This window comes from Mesocricetus auratus, unplaced genomic scaffold, assembly GCF_017639785.1.
Source record: "Mesocricetus auratus isolate SY011 unplaced genomic scaffold, BCM_Maur_2.0 Super-Scaffold_100020, whole genome shotgun sequence".
Taxonomy (NCBI): Eukaryota; Metazoa; Chordata; class Mammalia; order Rodentia; family Cricetidae; genus Mesocricetus; species Mesocricetus auratus.
In genome coordinates this window covers 14792331-14805173 of record NW_024429201.1, presented here as the reverse complement: position 1 = coordinate 14805173, position 12843 = coordinate 14792331, and the positions used below count along the sequence as shown (strand labels likewise).

The following is a 12843-nucleotide window of genomic DNA, read 5'->3' as shown; positions in this document are numbered from 1 at the left end:
CTGCTGTATGACATTTTGAAAGGTAATTGATGTTAGTAATCTCTCTCCATGCTCATTCTTCCACCCTGCCCTTCATCTCCCTCCCAATTCAACCCTTCCTGTTCTACCTGCATTCTATCCCTCGATGAGTTTATTATAGGCAACAAATAATTAGATCTTGTATTTTGATCCATTGTGCTACTCTTCATATTTCAATTGGAGAATTATTATTATTATTATTATTATTGGTAGCAATTCCTGTAATTTTGTTGACTTTTTTCTAAATTTGATTATTGTTTGTTCTTTTTTTTTTTGTAGTTCCCTATATGTGTTGGGGGGTTGCTGCTTTGCTTGGTGTTGCATGATTGACGTCCTCCTAGTTCTCTTTTGTTACTATTTCTCTCATGAAATTTATTCTTTACTCATGATTACAGCAATCTTTCTTCCTCCTCTGAGCATCATGTTTCTTTGAGTATTTTCTGCAGAGCTGACTTGTTGATAAATTGCTTAATTTTTTGCTTATCTTGAAATACCTTCAATTCATAGTTGATTTTAGAACAACTTGCTAGAATTCATAATCTTGATTGAAGATTAATATGATAGCTTGAAATTTCTTTGGCTTCTAGGGTTTCTGCTAAGACCTCTGATATTGTTTATTTTGGATGTTTGTGCTTTTGCAATTGAGTTGGTATATTTTTCCTTACACTTTTTGATAGTTTGTTTAATGGTTTTATCATCTTGACGATAATGTGTTGTATGTAGCAAGAATCTTCCTTGGCCATGCATATCTATTGTTCCAAGTGACTCTTAATTTTGAATGTTCATTTCTTTCCACAAATCTGTGGAAATTTTAGATATAACTTTATTGACTAGGTTTTTTGTGACTTAAGCTTTTATCTTGACTCTTTGACCATATACATTCTTGGCTTGATCCCTTCATCTTGTGCCACAGTTTTCAGATGCAATAGTCATACTGTTTTTTATTTCTTTCTTGCTGTTGGGGTTTTGCATGGTCTCATCCTTGCCTTCCATCCCTGATAGTCTTTCTTCTCTTGAGATAGTCTATTGATGATGCTTTCCACTGGGTTATTTGGTTGGTGATGTTTCATTTCTAAAGTTTGTTTGGCTTTTTTTCGTGATCTCAGTTAACTTCCTGTGTTTCTCAACCATGTTACGATTTCCATTCTACACTGCTAACATTCTTATCTTATATCCTGAATTGACTTTCTTTACTCATCTGTTTGCATGTTTTCTTGAAGTCATTTATTACTTTTAGAAGTAGTTTTACTTTTTATCAACATTTCTATATTTCAGTAAATTTAGATTTAGTAATTAAGAGTTTGTGATCTCTTAGAGATGTCATCTAACCTTGCCCGCTCGTGTTTCTTCTGTTCCTGTGTTGTAATTTGCCTATCTGATATCTCTGGGTTTATTTGGTTATTATTTTCGTGAATAATCCCCAATATGACTAATAGAGAAGAAAACCAGCCACTTTGGGTTGAGGCTTCTGGTTCTGCTTCTCTAACTTCTGATAGGGTGATTTGCTATTCTACTCCCACCCCTAAGCCCACATTGTCATCTGTTTTCCCAGTTATTCCATCTTGGAGACAGAGATTATCTATTCTTTTTTTCCTGACTCTTCCCATTGACTGCTTCTATTCCATCATCTTCAGGGGCCAATCATACTACAGAGAGCATTTTGTCAGCCTCTAAAAAACCAGAAGCATTTAAATTGAATAGAATCTATGTTTTCATCTTGACTTAAAAAAAATCTGACAACATTGGGACAAACTTATCCTAACAGTGATCTCGTTAGTGGAATGTGCCCTAATTTATTATTGATCCCAGCATGCACTTTGCCTTCTTCTTTTTCCTACCTTCACCCTTTGGAACCCTTGCTTCTAAGAACTTATTGAAACCCAGGCATGTAATTCTAATTATCTGCTTTATTTTCATAGTTAGGAGCAATGGTCTTTACTTCAAAGAGAAATTTTGTCAGCCTAGCTAGAATAAAACCAGTGTTTTAAACCTTTGGAAATAAAGCTATAAAGAAAATATTTTAACTCCTAACCTTAATCAGTAATCACTTATTTATATAGTTTTTACATGTGCTAGTTCCATTCCAGTAAGACTGCATTTGTATCTGCTTTTTTCAATATATTACAAAATCATAATACAATGATTTTGTTTATTTTTTCAAATTAACTAAAAAAATTAACATGTCTGGGCCATCAAGATAGCTCAGTTGCCAGATGACCTGAGTTCGATCCCTGGGACGCACATGGTAAAAAGAGAGAAATGACTCTCATGAGTTGTCCTTTGACCTAAACACACACACTGTGGCATGTGTGCACCCCCCCACACATTTCTAAGACATTGAAATGTCATTAATATATTTTTCATAAAGAATACTATATATTGTTTTAGTTACTAAGATATAATATTGTATTTCACATTGTCTTATTTTATTAGCTGATCTCATATCTCTATTCTCCAGCCCCTTTGAGTATGATGTTTTATCTTGGTTTTTTGTTTTTTGAGTATGATGTTTTTAAGACATGTACAGATTTAGTTTAGTTTAGTTTTAATTGTGTATATCCCTGGTTGATTGACACAGCAGAGTTCTTGTATGGGATTTAGCAAAATATATAACAGAATTCTTATTTGTTCTACAAGTTACTGTTCATATTGCCTAAAACTTTATTTCCTTAGCTCATTTTTTAAAAATTCTTCCCCTTTCATACTTTAAAAAAATATTCAGTGACTTCCACTGCAATTCATTTGACCTAAGATCTATTGTAGTACTTAGTGGGTGCACTTGAAAGGCGCAAAGTGCAAGGCTGCTCAGCAGGAACTCCTTTATGTCGTGTATGCAATAAAATAAGCACTAAGTTGGTAAAAGCAATAGACGTCCATACACTAAGTGTACACTGTAGGACAGTGTATACATAACTGTAAATTTGATACCAATAACATCGAGTCACTCTTAGGAGAACCACTCCACTTTTTTCACTTATGTTTTATTTGTCTAGGTGGGGTAAAACCTTGTGCTTTAAACTGCCTGGCTGAAGGTTACAATTTCTACACTGAGCGGGCCCCTGCAGTCATAGATGGAACCCAGTGCAATGCTGACTCGCTGGATATCTGTATCAATGGAGAATGCAAGGTGGCGTGGATTTGACTTCTCTTTGTTGGGGTTTATAAGAACTATTTTCTCGAATAGTAGCTTGTGTTCGGTTCTGTGTTCAATTTTTTTAAAGCTACATTTTAGATAAATTCAATTAAAGTGAAGAACAACAATATAGAATACACACCACACAAACCACAATGACCCATTCATATTACAGAACCATGCAAAAGTTGATTTCTTCCGGAATTTTAATTATGTTTATAATAATTGCCATTTTTGGTCTTTAATTTACATTATCCTCCTGTTCTGTTTATAAACAAAAATAATAGAAAAAGAGGGGGAATTAGAGTTCAACTCTTCTTCATGTGGCTACCATATGCTCTTACTGGAAGACTTTATATATTTCACGGTATAATTTTTCTCCAAGTGTGAAATAGCTGTGTTCCACCTACTTTATCTCCTTTTGAAGCTCTATGGTGGTTTTCATTACACAGTCAGTCTTATTACGGCATTTACTTTTGCATTAGCCAGACAACTTGGAAAGGGAGGATCAAATCCATGGATCTTATCATAATAAGAAAAGCCACAAAACCACTGTTCTCATAACTTGTTTTGCTTGTTTTACTCTGAAGAGAAGCACATTACTAAGTGATGCAAACTGAGAAGGAAGAGATAAAACCAGTGTTTTGCTTAGCTTCATAATTTCCAAATTCCTTTTAGTAAGTTGACTTTAGATTCAATGATCCAGTTAATGTGTGTGCGCATGTTTTTGTATATATGTGTGTAAGTGTGTGCATGTGTGTGTAAAGAGAAAAAGAGAGATTTGCATTTACTTATATGTATTTGTATAGGTACTTTATCTTCTTAAAGTAAAATATATTTATAACAGTTTTTTAGATAACAAGATATAATTACAATTTTGTTTTAAAATTGTATTTAGTGTCAATGGCTAAATTACAAATTCAGGCATTATTTTTGTAATTAAACACAAAATTGCAACGTAAAATTTTAGCTTCTTAAATTGCATGCTTACATGTCCTTTTTGTTTATGCCATTTTGATTCCCAAACAAGAAACAAGTATTCATTTTTTTAAAAAACTTACTCAGGTATGAACTTCATAATTAGCACTTAGCACTAACAATTGCCTGAAAAAAGCCACTTTTAGGAAGGGCAGACACTTGGGCTCAGTTGGAACCTCTTTATTATATCCCTTCAGAGCATGAGCTCAGTGGGACCCTCTGTTATAGCCCTACAGAGGACTATTCCTAATTCTTTAATTTCTAGACTGGAGGGGTGAAAGAAAGAGCCCATTACCAATAAATTATAATATTTTAAAGGATTAGAAATCGGTATCTATCAATCAAAGAGAGATCTAGGTTAGAAATACTTATATATCTAGAGAATCAATTTTCTTTTTTTGTTTAGGTATTTAGAAATGTTAGCTGTACTTACTACAGAAAAACATTAAATGGGAAATATTTCCTATTTTGATTTCCTTTACTATAAATACAAGTAAATAGCTAAGTTGTATTTATGTGATTAGTTATGGTTCCAAGAGTTTCCCTTTTGACACACTGAATATTCTCTATTTTCAGCATGTAGGTTGTGATAATATTTTGGGATCTGATGCTCGGGAAGACAGGTGCCGAGTCTGTGGTGGGGATGGAAGCACCTGTGATGTCATTGAAGGATTCTTCAATGACTCATTGCCCAGAGGAGGTGAGTATGGTGAAAACTCTCCCTCTGGTGAACTGCAGTAGTAAAGATTCTTGCTTTTCTTCCCTACCTACTGAAAACTCCCTTTATGTAGGCCAGCAATATCTTTTCCCCAGACAGTGGTCCTTCCAGTTTTTTACATGTTAAATGCAACTTTGTGAAGATATTTTAAAGAATGTATTTTACCTTATTTAGCCTTTCTGTGAGGAGGACTTGTTGAGGTCTGAAAATAAGCCTTTGACCATGCTAGGTAAATGTTCTGCCACTGAGCTACAATTCCAGCCCTACATTTTTTAAAAATAGGCTCTCACTTAAAGGACATTATCTGGCTTTGAAGTTCCAAGCATAGGTGATCCTGCTCTCTCAGCCTCATTGGGTATACTACCACTTCCAACTTGCCATGTCTCTTTAAACTGTGATAACCCATAGAGCATTGGTATAATGAGAACATATTGAGAAAAGAAAGGTGGAGCAATACCACACATATTAAAGCTGTAAACTATCTTGAGGTGATTGTAGAAAAAAATTAGGCAGATCTCTGTGCGTTCGTGGCTAGCTTGGTCTACATAGTGGGTCATACTCTATCTCAAGTTCCCTCCTACCCCCTAATTAAACATTTTTCTCTTCATAGACACACTGGAAATTTGCTCTAATTTTACACTTAACAAAGCACAGAAGAAACGAAAGGATGAAAACCTTTGCTAGTATTAGACTGTTACTAAGCGCTCATTTTCTAGTTAGCCGCTTATCACCAGTGCTCTCCTGTATTCCAGGTTATATGGAAGTGGTGCAGATACCAAGAGGTTCCGTTCATATTGAAGTAAGAGAAGTTTCCACGTCAAAAAATTACATTGGTAAGTTATTTTGCAAATTAACGATGTGAAAGATCTAATACTGAAAGAAAGATGTTCCAAGACGCATCCATACACATACAGATACTAAGCAGAAAAATTAGAAGCTTGTAGCTTACACTTCACTGTGTTAGTTGTTTTGTTTTTAACTCAATATTATTGAATTATCGCTTACATCGAATAGACTATACAATGATAACTATATAGTTTGAATATTATTAATGATCATATAAGTGCAGCAACCAAAGTAGAAAACATTTCTATGATTTTAAGATTCATTTCCTTAGCAGTTGAATTCCCTTCAGTCATCTTTAGAGTTTAATTCCATTAGTTCCAACCTTGGTCTCAGGAAAACACTGATCTATTTTTAATTTAATTTTTATTTTTCATATATGTATGGTATGCATGTATTTATCTGCATGTTATAATAATACATAATAAATGTAATTTACAATATTAATATATTTTTTCAATTGTTGGTGGATATTTGAGACATATTTATAGTCTTTTACTGTTACAAATAAAGCTTCTGTGTATGTGCATGTGTGTATATGTGTGCACATGTATCTGTGTGCAGGCACACGTCATTATCTCAAAGATATAACTGCACTCCATATTCTTTACAGAATTATTCACAACAGCCTAAGACCTAAACCCAGGTCCTCTGCAAGAGCAGCACATGCTTTTCACTACTGAGCTATCTCCCTCTGTTTTATTTTTAAGGCTTGGGTCTCCACACCTGTGCTGGGATTTAACACCTTCTTGAGTCTTGGGGTACTGCACCACATTCACAGACCCATATATAACACACATATGGACATAATTAAAAATGAAAAAGAACAATATGGCTGCTCAAACAAGACCTGAAGGATGACAATATCTGTTGACATTCCAATGTAAATGGAAATCACCCAAAGCTTTACTCTTAGATTAAGAGCTACAAGCAATTAAAAGCTGCTAAGAGAGGGAGAATTCATCAATCCCATAGATAGGTACACTAATCTCAAGTTATCAGCCCTAAAATACATACATACAAGCAACACTATGCAGACTCAGGTTGTGTTTATATATTTATTTGTATATATATATATATATAAACAGTAATAAATAATAAAAAGTCATGAATTTGAAAAGGAGTGGGGGACATGGAGGAGTTGGAAGGAAGTGGGTGGAATTATGTACTTACATTTTAATTTTAAAATTGGAAAAACAGAAAGATAAAACAAGGAAATCCTGCTGTGACATTAACAAACTCAAAGGACATTTTGGAAAATGACGTCTACCATACACAGACATAGACAACACATGACATCATTTATATATATGTTCTAAAATCTCATAGAAACTTGTCTGATTACATCAATCTTGCAAGAGTAACAGATGGAAAGCTGTTGGCCACCAAGTATGAACTCAGTTATATGATAAATAAATCCTGGAGCTACCGCATACTATATATCTAATAAAAATGTATTGTTGTGTGGCACTATTCCTGGGGAGATTGAAGGCAAGAACCACCACGCCAGGCTGGATATCTTTCATAAACTGTCTAAGAAATATGTTAGCTTTTTTTTACCCTTTGTTTTTTTGGGGGACAGGATCTTGTTGTGTATCCCAGATTAATATGAACATTGCTGTGTAGCCTAAGCTGGATTGAATTTGTATCCTCCTACCTCGGGTAAAAATTTGCTTGAAATAGGAAAACTTGCAATTACTCTGGATAAAATCTTTCAGATATATGTTGTATGAATATTTTCTCCTACTATGTGTTTTACTTATTTTTTAAATAATATATTTAATTTTGATGAGATCTAATTTATTAAACTATTATTTGCATTCATGTCCTATGTTAGAATTGTGTGTTGTAAGGTTGTAAATATTCTCTTCAGTGTTCTTCAAGAAGTGGTTGTAGTATATTCTGCTATAGTCTGAACAAGAAACTATAGATTTAAGGGACTACTGGTGTGGCTCAGAGGGAGAGAGGATACTCACCATTCTCAGGGACCTCAGTGGAATTTCCATCACGAAAACAAAGAATAGTTTTCACTTTTACATGAAACATATAGCGTATTTCAATTAATTTTTATAGAAGGGGTAAAGGAAGGTTTGAGATACATATTTTTGTTGCTGTTTCCTTCTTGATTACTTCAATGATCCATTCATTGCTCATAGTGTGTTGTTTAATCTCCATGAGTTTATGTTTCTTCTGTAATTCTGAATGTTGATTTATAGCCTTAATCCACTGTGATCAGATAGAATAAAATGAGTTACTCACTTGGTGAATTATTTAATTGTTCTATATTTGCTACAAATATTTTGTGTGTAATATATGACCTATTTTAGAGAAAGTTCTGTGAGCTGCTGAAAATGTGATCATACAGTTTTTGAATGGAATATCTATTGATGTTTGTTGAGATTATTTGACTTAAGATGTCATTTAATCTTAATAGTCTCTGTTTGGTGTGAGTATGGCACTGAGATGGTCTATCAGTTGGTGAGAGTGGAGTACAAAAGTTGCTATACTACCATTGTGACTAAGTTAATTTGTGTCTTTACATCTAGTGGTTCAATTTATTTATGTTTAGAATTGTAATATCTTATTGGATTGATCTCTGTGATGGTTGATACTGATTTTTTTACTCTTAACTAGTATCTATCTTTGATGGTGGGTGTGTTCTTTTTTTTTTTTTTTTTTTTTTTTTGGTTTTTCGAGACAGGGTTTCTCTGTATTGTTTTGGAGGCTATCAGTCCAGTCCAGCCTCGAACTCACAGAGATCCGCCTGCCTCTGCCTCCCGAGTGCTGGGATTAAAGGCGTGGGTGTGTTCTTACAAGCAGAAAATACATGATTCTGTTTCTTAATCCAATCTTTTATTTTCTATCCTTTGATTGGGAAATTAAGATCATTAATGTGCACTGCTGTTGAGATGTGTATTACTTCCTGTCGCTCTGTTGACATTGTAGTGTTTGCTCTTTTCTTAATCCTCTTTTGCTTACTTGGTGTTCTAGCATTACTAACTCCCCCACCCTTAACCTCTTAGATATGCTTATCATACCTTTCAGTCCAAAGAATTACTTCCTGCATCTTCTGTTGGGGGGCTTTGTGGTGATAAACTCCTATAGCTGCTTTTATCATGGAATGCTTTTCTTCTCACATCATGACATAGAATTTTGCCAAGTATCCCAATCTGGTTTAACAGCTGCAATTTTTCCAAATTTGAAATATATAAATAATTTCAAGCCCTCTTTTAAATGTTTTCATAAAAACTCAGCTATTTTGATAGGCTTCATTTACATGTAGCTTGGTCATTCTCTCTTTCGGCTTTCCATATACTTTTTTTCCCTGGATATTCATTCAGTGTTTGCTTATGACATGGTGTGAAGAGTTTCTTTTCTGGAGCTTTTTGGTGTTCTGTATGCTTTTTATACCTAGATTAGCTTCCTTTTTCCTAGATTTGGGAAATACTGTGTTGTGATTGTGCTGAAAATATTTTATGTCTTTGATATGAAGTTCTTCTTCTGTGTTCCTAGTTGTAAGGTTTGGTGTTTTTATGATATCTCAAAGAGCATTGCACATTATATTCCCACATTAAAAAAAAGAATCAGTGTTCTTCACTAAATGTATCCTTCCCTCCACTTTGTCTTCAACTTCTGATAGCCTGTTTTCCCTGTGTTCTGCTTTATTCATTGGTGAGGCTTTCCACTGAACTTTTTATTTGATTTATTATTTTATTCATCTCTAACATTTCATCTTGGTTTTTCTTCTATATTTTACATCCCACTATTATATGTTCACTTCCTTTCACTGTTGAAAAGTCTTTGACAAAATCCAATAACTCTTCTTTGCAAAAGTCTTGTCTAGATCTGGGAAACAAGGTACTTTTCTATACATAATAAAGGCAATTTACAGCAAGCCTATATAATGACCAACAGAGAAATTCAAAACAGTTCCACTAAAATCAGGAACAAGACAAGACTGTCCACTCTCTCCTTACCTAGTCAATATAGTACTTGAAGATCTAGCTAGAGCAATAAGACAACTAAAAAAGATCAGGGGAAAGCAAATTGGAAAGGAAGAAATCCAAGTATTGCTTTCACAGATGATATGATAGTATACATAAGCAATCCCTAAAACTCTACCAGAAAATAAATAGAATACCTTAATTGAAGTGGCTGGATACAAGATTAACAAAAAAAATCAGTAGCCCTCCTATATGTAAATGACAAACAGGCTAAGAAAGAAATCAGGAAAACAACACCCTTCACAATAGCCACAAATAATATAAAATATTTGGGGTAATTCTAACCAAGCAAGTGAAAGACTTGTGTGACAATAGCTTCAAGTATTTGAAGAAAGAAATTGAAGATATCAGAAAATGGAAAGATCTCCCATCTTCATGGATCAGTAGGACTGACATAGTAAAAATGACAGTCTTACCAAAAGCAATCTACAGATTCACCACAATCCTTATCAAAATTTCAACACAATTCTTTACAGACCTTAAAAGACAATACTCAATTTCATATGGAAAAACCAAAAACCTGGGATAGTTAAAACAATCCTGTACAATAAAAGAACTTGCAGAGGTATCACCATCCCTGGTTTTTGAGCTCTACTACAGAGCTATAGTATTAAAACTTCATGGATTGCCATAAATGCAGAAAGGTTGAACAAACGAAATTGAATTGAAGACCCAGACATAAATTCACACACCAGTTAATGCCTGTTTTTTATTTATAAAGAATCTGGAAATATAAATTGGCAAAAAGAAACCATCTTCAACAAATGGTGCTGGTCTATCTGAATGTTGGCATGTAAAAGAATGTAAATAGATCCATGTTTATCACCCTGTGCAAAACTCAAGTCCAAGTAGATCAAAGACATCAACATAAATATAGATACACTGAACTTGATAGAATAGAAAGTGGGGAATAGCCTTGAACACATTGTCAGAGGAGACAACTTCCTGAACAGAACATCAATAGTGCAGGCACTAAGACAATTAGTAAATGGGACCTCATGAAACTGAAAAGCTTCTTGTAAGGCAAAGAACACTGTAAACAGGACAAAAAGGCAGCCTACAGAATGAGAAAGATCTTCACCAATCCCACATCCGACAAAGGGCTGATTTCCAGAACATATAAAGAACTCAAGAAACTAGATATTAAAAAACAAATAATCCAGTTAAAAAATGGGATGCAGATCTAAACAGAGAATTATCAGCAGAAGAGAGTCAAATGCCAGAGAAATGCTTAAAGAAATATTCAACATCCTTATCCATCAGGGAAATGAAAATCAAAACGATTCTGAGATTCTATCTTACACCTGTCAAAATGGCTAAGATCAATAACACAAGCAATAGGTCATGCTGGAGAGGAAACACTCCTCCATTATTGGTGGAAATTCTCAAAAAATTGGAAATTTATATACCTCAAGACTCTGCTATCCCACTCCTGGGTATAAACCCTAAGGACATTTGCTCAACTGTGTTACAGAAGCTTTATTCAAAGTAGCCAGAAACTGGAAATAACCTAGATGCCTCTTAGCCAAAGAATGGATAAAGAAAATGTGGTACTCAGCTGTTTTAAAAAAATGACATCATGAAATTTTCTATCAAATGTTTGGAACTAGAAAAAAAATCATCCTGAGTGAGGTAACTGAGACCCAGAAAGGCAAACATGGTGTGTACTCACTTATGAGTGGATAAAAGCTGTAAAGTAATGGATAATCATGCTACAATCCACAGACCCAGAGGCTAAATAACAAGGAGGGTTCAAATGGGGATGCATGGATCTCCTTGGGAAGGGGAAATAGAATAGATTTCATGTGTGGATTGGGGGCAGGTAGGTATGGGAACAGGAAGGATCAGGTTGGGGATGGATTGGAGGAAGAGAGTACTGGGAGTAATGACTGGAGTTGGAGGATATTTCAGGGATGAGGTAAAAGCCTAGTGCAATGGAAATTATCTGTAATTAATGAGGGTGACCCTAGCTAGTGAAGACTCCTACTAATAGAGGACGTGGAGTGAGCCTGAACCAATCATCTTATGTAACCAAGCAAGGCCTCCAAAAGAGGGCCTGGTATACTAACCTAGTCACAAAGCCTTCAATCTACAATTTGTCCTGCCTGCAAGATGTGCTCCAGTAAAGGTGACGCAAACTTGTGGGAGTGGTCAACCAATGACTGATCCAATTTAAGATGCAAGCCATGAGAGGAAGCCCATGCCTGACACTGCTTGGAGGACTAGGAACCAGAGGCTGGATATCCCAGAGACCTAGGATAGAGCCAAACACACACAACTGGCAACAAACAAACAAAACCAGTCAATTAAATGATTCCTAATGATATTCTGATATACTCTTAGACTGGAGCCTAGCATAATTGTCATCAGAGAGGTTTTATCCAGCAACTGATAGGAGCAGATGCAGAGATCAACAGCCAAACATTAGGTGGAGCTCAGGAAATCCTGTGGAAGAAGGGGAGAATGGATTGTCCTAGTCAGAGAGGTCAAGGGCACCACAAGAAAAGAGCCCACAGGATCAACTAACCAGGATTCATAGGAGGTCATAGAGACAGGAATGACAATAGGGAGCCAATAGGAGTCAGATCTGGGTCCTCTTCATATGTCATGGTGTTCTTGTGGGAGTGGGGACTGTCTCTGACTCTTATGCCTGCTCTTGGGATCCTTTTCCTACTACTGGGTTGTTTTCTCCAGCCTTGATAAGAGGGTACGTGCCTAGTCTTATTGCATCTTGTAATGTCAAGTTTGTTTGACCTCTTGGGAGTCTTGCTCTTTTTTTGAAGGGAAACCGAAGAGGAGTGGGTCTAGGGGAGAGGAAAGGACTGGTAAGAGAGGAGGGAGGGAAGCCGGGCGGTGGTGGCTCATGCCTTTAATCCCAGCACTCGGGAGGCAGAAGCAGGCGGATCTCTGTGAGTTCGAGGCCAGGCTGGGCCGACAGCCTCCTAAGCAATATAGAGAAATCCTGTCTCGTAAAACCAAAGGAAAAAAAAGGGGAGAAGAGGGAGGGAAATTATGGTCCGGCTGTAGTACATGAGAAGTAAAATTAATTTTTAAAATATTTTTTAGGAAAGCTAGGTAGAACTAAGACAAATTCTCTTATGTACCTGGGTCTATTTTCTAGCTCTTTGGTTCCATTGTTCAGTTGTTTA

The 12843-nt window shown here is 35.5% G+C and overlaps 1 protein-coding gene across 11 annotated transcripts in view; it reads left to right on the top strand.

The window, feature by feature from the left end:
- Adamts6 (ADAM metallopeptidase with thrombospondin type 1 motif 6) overlaps positions 1-12843 on the top strand; it is a 227443-nt gene that overhangs the window by 165078 nt on the left and 49522 nt on the right. For all 11 annotated transcript variants that reach the window (XR_005869853.1, XM_040728949.1, XM_040728950.1 and 8 more), the window contains 3 exons: positions 3012-3145; positions 4706-4829; positions 5600-5680. Coding sequence is in view for 10 of the 11 variants with exons in the window: in XM_040728949.1 (XP_040584883.1) it covers positions 3012-3145; positions 4706-4829; positions 5600-5680 (339 nt within the window). In the remaining variant the exon portion in view is untranslated. The remainder of the gene's footprint in view (positions 1-3011; positions 3146-4705; positions 4830-5599; positions 5681-12843) is intronic.